Source organism: Oryzias melastigma, linkage group LG18 (genome assembly GCF_002922805.2).
Source record: "Oryzias melastigma strain HK-1 linkage group LG18, ASM292280v2, whole genome shotgun sequence".
NCBI classification, from domain to species: domain Eukaryota; kingdom Metazoa; phylum Chordata; class Actinopteri; order Beloniformes; family Adrianichthyidae; genus Oryzias; species Oryzias melastigma.
The window spans coordinates 3947338-3955115 of NC_050529.1; the positions used below are offsets into that span (position 1 = coordinate 3947338).

A 7778-nucleotide genomic window follows, 5' to 3' on the forward strand; every position below is an offset into this window, starting at 1 on the left:
GGGGGGGTCGCTCCCGCTCAGGTAAGGCCCTTTTTATTCCACTTTAATTAGGAGGGAGGTTCTGGTGCATTCAATCTAAAGCAAGCAGACTCAGGAATTGCTTTTGCCATAGCACCCCCTGCATGAAAAGACCCCAAACCTACAGTCATAGGCAATCTTTTCAAAATATGAGCTGCTTCGTCCCTCAAGCCCAGGGGTATTGGGCTCCAGGCGCTGAAGGCCAGCATCCAGTCGGACTGGAGTTTGGGTTGAGGGCTGTACATCAACAATAAAATAGACATGTCCAACCCTATGCAACTTATATTCTACCCATCAAGACTGCCTTACTTAAAAACTGAAACATGTATATTACAAAACAGTGGTTATTTAATAAAATTTCACAAATATTCCACCAAATTTTCAGTCCTTCAACCTGCTTTCCTTACTTAACAAGTGACAGAATCACCTTCCTGACATTATTTAGTTCTTATCCTGAATTGAAATGATTCAAAGGTAGACGTACGCATTAACTCTGCAGATATTTTCTCCCACAACAACTCTCTCTGTTTTACCCCTGCTGCTGTGTTGCTCTTTTTGCTAAAAATGTGCTCATAGTTGGCATATGCTTGTAGGAACACATCAATTTCTGTCGCCGTAAAGTATGAAGCCCTATTGGTGTTTGTTCCTGTTCCCATGGTGAATCGTGCTGTCTTTGCTCCATTGATCAGGGCTTTTCATAGTTGCGACACTCACACCTGATTCCGAGTTCAACCACTCAAGAGTTGATTGAACAAACTCTCTTCAGCTGTTCTGAAACCGAAAACTCAGTCAGTCAACTGTGAGTGCAGGTTTGAACTCTGAATTTGTTTCTTTCATCCTCGTTTGGACGACCAGCTCTCAAAGCTGGAAATAGAACCGACCTTCTACCGGTTTGTTCATCCACTTTAAGTCATTTGCTCAGAAGCTGTTCCAACAGATGACTGCAGACATACAACAAGAATATAGAGCGTCTTGTTTCAGGCCATATAGGCTGTAAGCGTCTTTAATTCAGTCTGGAATTCAGGTTAACATCAAAGTATTGAAACTCATCTACCACCATCACGCCTTTTCCTATGATGGAAATGTTGCGGCACATGTTAAAATCCACAACCGTCCTTCGCCTCGTTTCAAGACCCGATCTGGTCTCCAGAACCATTTACAGTCTTTGCAAAGGTTTTTCCTCCATAATTACCCAGTTAAACCATACAGAAAGCTTTAAATGTATTCTAAGCTGCTGGTTTAGTTTAATTTTATATTTTAAAAATATCGCGTTGAACTAACCACGTTAACCCAAGGCAGCTTCTGCTGAACTTCTGATATTCTACGTTCGTCTGGACCGAACATTTCATACTAGTGTAAAAACTAAAAGTCTATTTATTATCCTACGTTTTGCATAACATGACCTAAAAAATAAATTAAAGAGATAAAAATGATCAAACTTACAAATCAGACGACAACACGCTTCCCAACATGCGTGCTGATTTCACCACGGTTTACGACACCAAAGCGTCCAATCAGATTGGACCGTTGCTGTCGTAAACCGTGTGTTGTTGCGACAGTCAGAAGTTGTTATTTTGCAATGTGCAATAATCGTAAAGGGGTCGCACACATTCTGAAAATACTTTTCAAAAATGTAGCAAAAACTTTTATCTTGTCTTTTTGCTTTCTAAATTATCTTTCATTTACATTTGTTGTTGAATGGCTAGACCGTGTTTACCATAGTTACTTAAACACCGATTTCTATGGTAAATCTATTTAAAACCGGCTCCAAAGTATTAAAAACGGAGTCTGTTGTGATTTTCTCATTCACATTTGAGCTTTAATTTTCATAAATTGCATGACCTCAGTGGAACAATTTAAACTATTTTTTAATGAGTGGAACTGCATTAACCACAATGCTTTGCGTTTATTCGACTTTATGTGTTGCCAAGCAACGCTTTAAACTAAAAGAAAATCACTCCGGAAAAAAATTGTCATCCGAATCTAGAGTCCAGGGTAATTCATGTTTTAGAGGATGGTGGACACAGACTGGTAAGTTTTTCTTTTGTTGTTTCATTTACCACAAATAACCTGAATAATTCACACGACATTTACGTAAAACAAAAGTGGAGCAGCAGCTGTCTTTATTCTGCAGGAAGTGAACAGTGGAGATGTCGGATACCAACACTGGTGGAAAAGGAGGAGGTGGAACACCAGGAACAGCCTCTCGGGACAACACCAAAGGTGAAAGAGGTACGAGCTGTCATCCCGGCTTTGGTTTCTGGAGAGGTTATCAGGTCAGTTGTCTCCTCACAGGAAGCCCTCCACAGCTCTCAGAGATGCAGCAGGAAGCTGAGGGGGAATCACAGAAGCATCTGTCTACACACATGACTTCCAACTATGAGGACCTGTGCTCCAGACCGTTCCTCAGCCCGGGCCTGGGCATCCCAGAAGACCTGCTTCTCCTCTCGTATCCTTCCTTTAAATCCTCCCATAAAAGTCAAACAGAAAAGGCAGTTTTCTGTGTGGCAGGTTTGTTGAATCGATAAAATGATAGACTTTTTAACCCAGTAGCTTTACATTTAGACTCATTTTTTCTCTTTTAATGTTTAAGTTTTGTCCCATAATAATGTTCAGTTAAAAATACCAAAAAGGCAGAATACAAACATGTTCATAAAAAATCATATTTTGTAGCCGTTTTTCTATACTCATGACACAATTGTGTGTAAAATAACAAATGTTTATTAATTTAGATCATGTTTTTAATCTAACAAAAAATGGTGCTGTTTCTGTTGTTTTTATTTGTGGCAGCAGAGTAAATATAGAAATGTCTATCATTTATACATAGTTTTTGTACCATTACATTTTTTATAAGTAATATTCTGTATTCAATAGCTTTATTGTAAATCTGTCTTTGACCATATAATTACAAGATGTCATAAAAAATCAGTTCACAGTAAAATATGTAAATTTCAGTTTTTTTTACACATGAAGTGAAATACTGCTTCAACAGTAAGATTACAGTTATGTCATAATTTAAAACAAGGCAGTGAGCACAAATATATTTTTTTTATTTTAGTACAGCATTTAGGAATATACTGTGTTGGAAAATGTCATTGCGAACTCTGTTGTTAAGAACAAAGTTGTTCTAATTAACTTTTGGATTTTTAGAAGCTTGGTCAGAGGCTGCATGGTGGAGTAGTGGTTAGCACTGTTGTCTCACAGTATCAAGAATATGGTTCAAATCCCAGCTGGGTCTTTTTGGTGTGGAGTTTGCATCTTCTCTTCGTGCAGGGGTCTGCAACCTTTAACAATAAAAGACTCATTTTCTACGGATCAAAACTTGGTAGGAGCCGCAAAGTCTTATTCTGATGCTGCTGTGCATTCATTACAATCGATTTAATAATAATAATATAAATATGCTTCTTTGTGGCATTGGTAATAACAGAAACATTAAAAAGAAGCTAGCATTTTCTCAATGTGTAAAAATATTTTTTACATTTAACAGAAGCTCGTATAATTTCCTTTCAAAATAAAAGACCCCTTGTGCCATCATTCCAGTGCAGCTCTGGACAGAATGCAATAATATGCACTTTAAACTAATAAAGGATCAGACACTTCACCAACGTTTTGCTTAGTATTTGAAATTGGAGTATTCTGAAGGAATCATAGAGCAAACAAGATCTCTTCAAGTCAGCAGGGATGTAAAAACCTTTATGTAGTTTATCTTCATGGTGCCCCTCAGTCATAAATTTATAAATTTAACTAATCTAAATTAATTGATTAATGCTAATTAAACAACCCTTACTTGGGAAAAAAATATGTTGTTTTATGTTGTCTTTAATCAGAGAGCCACTATGGAGGGTTAAAAGAGCCACAAGTGGCTCCGGAGCCGCAGGTTGTAGACCCCTAGACAAGCCCATGTGGGGGTTTTCACCAATCACTCCGATTTCCTCCCACAGTCCAAAAACATGCTTCACAGGTTAATTGGTGATTCTAAATTGTCCCTAGGTGTGTGTGGGAGTGTGCGGTCCTACAACAGACAGGGGACCTGTTGAGGGTGGATCTGCCTTCACCCTACAGTGGTGAGGTTGGCTCCTGAAAGGGATTCTGAAGATGGATGGAGATACTTGATCAAACTGTGGTGTCTGTAGCTTTCAACTGGTTATTGCTCTTTAAATCTTAAGCCTGGCCAAAATAGGGGGAAACACACCCAAACCCAAATGACCTTCCGTTCTAAGAAACACCAATAATGATGTAGCTCAGAGGTCTGCAGCGTGCGGCTCCTGATCCACATGTGGCTCTTTTATCCTCCATTGTGGCTGTCTGGCTAAGAAAAACGTTGTAAAAAATTGAAAGGAAACTGTGAAGGAAAAAGTAAATGCATAGTATGGTTAAAAAAATAAGTAAATTAAACTTTATTCAACTCTTTCACAAACAGTTGAAAGACGGAATGAATCATTCCCAGAGGATCCTAACAACAGTAGCCGTAATTCTCCATCAATCCAGCAATTTAGTTTATCAGTGTCATACTGACACTTTGGACTGAACTTTGAGTTTCTTTTGTCACAGAAGTAAAAAAAAAAATAGAATTAAAGCTATGCTAAGTTATAATCTTCTCGATTAAAAAGCAGATTTTCTATTTTTTGACAAATTCAAGGATTTTAAGTGTTCTTCATGGTTTTAATATATGGTATGGGTCACTTCATTAGCTTTGATTTCGTTTTTTTGTTGGTTATATTTGTGAATTTGTGGCTGAAATGCACCAGAAACAGTAAAATAAACTATTTTTTAATCGATGACTTTACACTTCCTATTGCATTTGCTGAATTGACCTGATCCTATGGTGAAGGATGTCTTTTATTTTGAAAGGAAGTCATGCAAAGCTCTGTCAATAAACTATTTTTTTTTTTTAAGTAATTTTTTATTCTTCAAGTTTATGTTTTTTATTTATGCCAAAGAAACGCAGTAGTTTATTTAAATGTATCATGTCAGTAGCAAAAAGATCAATATAAATCAGTATCTTATTTTTCTAAAGGGTGACTGAAGACTTTGTGGCTCCTACTGGGTTTTAGTTGGAGAAAAGTTGACCCGAATGGCTCTTTAAGTGTTGAAGATTGCAGACCCCTGATGTCGCTAAAATCATCTGCTAAATGCAAACGTGAATGAATGAGATTCCGGTCCTTATCTCCGCTCAGTCACTCGTTTGGTTTTGACAGCAGGCGCAGAGCAAACCTGGGCCTGCTGGACGACAACACGCTGATCTTCATTGCAGGAAACCTGGTGGTCCTGCTGGACGTTGACAGCCGGGAGCAGAGGTATTTACGGTCTTGCAGCGGAGGAGGAATCGGGGCCATCACGGTAAGTAGGCAGAAGAGCTTTTTTGAAAGTGAGGTCAAGTTTGACTGGAACGTTCTGTGCTTTAGCACACGTCCACTTCTGGAAATTCTGTCCAGACATCAACCTCTATCTTTTTGTAATTCAAATCAGAGGAACTCTATTGATAGAGCACTGTGACAACAACACATTGGCCAAAATTCTGAACATTGATGTTGATTAAAACGATAAACAAAGGAAAAAAAATGTTAAAATAAAAACTGAATAAAAAATTAAAGAATGACTTTATTATTTGCTTTTTAATGATAATATACTAATAAGATGTAGAGACACCTTTCAGGACTTCCAGCATTACGTGACGGATTCCAATATATTCCAAAGTATTTGTGATCCCTTGATTAGACACGTACTATTCCTTAGTAAATCTGAAAAGGACTTTGTTTCAACTTGATGTTTTCATAATCCTTGTTTGTTTTTGTAAGGTTCATCCTACCAGAGAGTTCTTCGTTGTAGCAGAGAAAGGCACTTCTCCAGACATCCTAGTTTATGAATATCCTTCTTTACGGCTCTATCGCATCCTCAAAGGTAAGATGATCAGGTTATACTGATCAATGACCCCCCAGCCCAGCAGCAGGGAAGTTTGAATCCGCATGTCTTCAGGCGGGACACAGCACAGGTACACCTGCGTCAGCTTCAGCCCTGACGGCGGCTCGCTGCTCAGTGCGGGCGGTGAGCCAGACTTCATGCTGACTCTGTGGGACTGGAGGAGGCAGGAGGTGCAGAGCTTCCAGGCTACGTCACAGGAGGTGTACAGAGTCAGCTTCTCCCACTACGACCAGGAGCTGCTCACCACAGCGGGATGCAGACACATCACGTAAAAAGCATGCTCACACTGTCAAACCATCCTTTTGGAGTGAACTAGTACATCAGCAACATTCAGCCCCATAACACCAGAGCTCCAGTCTTTATGTTCTTTGATCTACTGTAATGTTTTATTTGTGAGCACAGTCAACGTCATTGGAATGATGTTGATCGTGCTAACAGTTGAAAGGTTACAAGCAAAGGCTGCAGCAGGTTTCAACAGCACAGAAAACAGAATTCAGAGTTACTAGTTTGTGCTTTTTTTTATACAGCGGCTGTCTGGCAAATCAAACGTGTTCTGATGCAAAGCTGACTGAAAAACACGGATAACCTGATGTCTCATTTTAGATCTAAGTGGCTGGTTGAATCAGAAATCTGCAGACAATGTTTCTCTGTAAAAAGTGACCAGGATGTTTAAAGATGTGATGTTCACATCACAGATTCCCCCATGATATGTAGAAACTGCAGACTGACACACGATCACTGTTGCTCTCTGGTCTTTTCTCTCTCAGCTTTTGGAAACTGACCACAACGTTCACCGGTTTCAAACTGGAAAAGCTCGTGGGACACTTTGGGAAGTCTGTAGCCAGTGATATCGAGGGCGTCCTGGAACTTCCTGATGGAGAGGTTTGGAGGTTCTTTTAAGCCTAACATGTGACTGAACCACTCAACTAAAGTGAAGATGTTTTCAAGGGTTATAAAAAGATATTAGATACATGTTGAAAACTTGACCAGGCAGTGGGAGTAACAGCAGAAGGGGTCGGGATGTCAAGAATTGATACGTATCGAAAATTGATGGAGCTACTATAGTTTCAAAACCAGAGAAATGAACCAGATTATATTGGTTGAAAGGTATAATATCAAGATTTAAATAATCAATTTCTGGGAAGCTACAGTTTCTCTTTCTGTTTATTTTTCTACCGTCTTTGTCAGGGGTCTCAAACTCGCGGCCCGCGGGCCATCTGCGGCCCCCGGGATGATGATTTGCGGCCCACATCTCAATATGAAAGATTACAGTTAGTGCGGCCCGCAAGGCTGATATGAATGACAGTTGTTGTGTGCAGTGCTGAACGAACCAATCACAGAGAGGTATATGGCTCTGGAGGCGGGACATCGGCGGGCTGTCCAATTGCCTCGCTTACTCAGTCATTCCTCCAGTCAGCTGGGTGGAGGAGGAGCCATGAAGCACCGAACGCGATTCGCGTGATAAATTCGCGTGCCCGCGCGGGGAATTTTCTGCTCGCGACTTGTCAAAAATTTGTTTCTGTCGCCGCGCCGCGTGTAGGAGGAGCTACCAGGTCCGTCTGTGGATGTCTCTCTTAGAATGAATACACATATGATGTCGAGGAATACGTTTTTTTGACGTGTGGACTGTTCCTATTAAATCAGAGCTCCACAAGCTCCAAGCCTCAAACCTGTAGCCCGCCCCGCGCGGCGATCCGCTGCTCCCGCCTGTTCAACATGTGATCCTGAGCTTGGCTCGCGCCTGCGTGCGCGCGTCTGTGAATCTCAAGGTTCACACCCCGGCTGTGTCGGCGCGCATTCCTGTCCATGTAACCGCGAGTAGAAGTCCGATATTCTGC

General features: G+C 40.4%; 2 protein-coding genes across 6 annotated transcripts in view; one reads left to right on the plus strand and one right to left on the minus strand.

Annotated features, from left to right (window-relative positions):
- Positions 1–1559, minus strand: part of pum3 (pumilio RNA-binding family member 3) — a 22249-nt gene extending 20690 nt beyond the window's left edge. The window contains exon 1 of one of the 2 annotated variants that reach the window (XM_036216787.1): positions 1300–1417. In XM_036216787.1, the coding sequence (XP_036072680.1) occupies positions 1300–1362 (63 nt within the window). In that variant the 5' untranslated portion in view covers positions 1363–1417. Of the gene's footprint in view, positions 1–1299; positions 1418–1461 lie in introns of those variants that run through there. The other variant, XM_024262803.2, reaches the window with a different exon arrangement.
- Positions 797–7778, plus strand: part of LOC112139935 (cilia- and flagella-associated protein 44) — a 40139-nt gene continuing 33157 nt past the window's right edge. The window contains exons 1-8 of one of the 4 annotated variants that reach the window (XM_024262797.2): positions 797–908; positions 2006–2049; positions 2153–2250; positions 2314–2467; positions 5196–5358; positions 5817–5919; positions 5995–6208; positions 6708–6822. In XM_024262797.2, the coding sequence (XP_024118565.1) occupies positions 2169–2250; positions 2314–2467; positions 5196–5358; positions 5817–5919; positions 5995–6208; positions 6708–6822 (831 nt within the window). In that variant the 5' untranslated portion in view covers positions 797–908; positions 2006–2049; positions 2153–2168. Of the gene's footprint in view, positions 909–1920; positions 2050–2152; positions 2251–2313; positions 2468–5195; positions 5359–5816; positions 5920–5994; positions 6209–6707; positions 6823–7778 lie in introns of those variants that run through there. The other 3 variants (XM_024262802.2, XM_024262801.2, XM_024262798.2) reach the window with 3 other exon arrangements.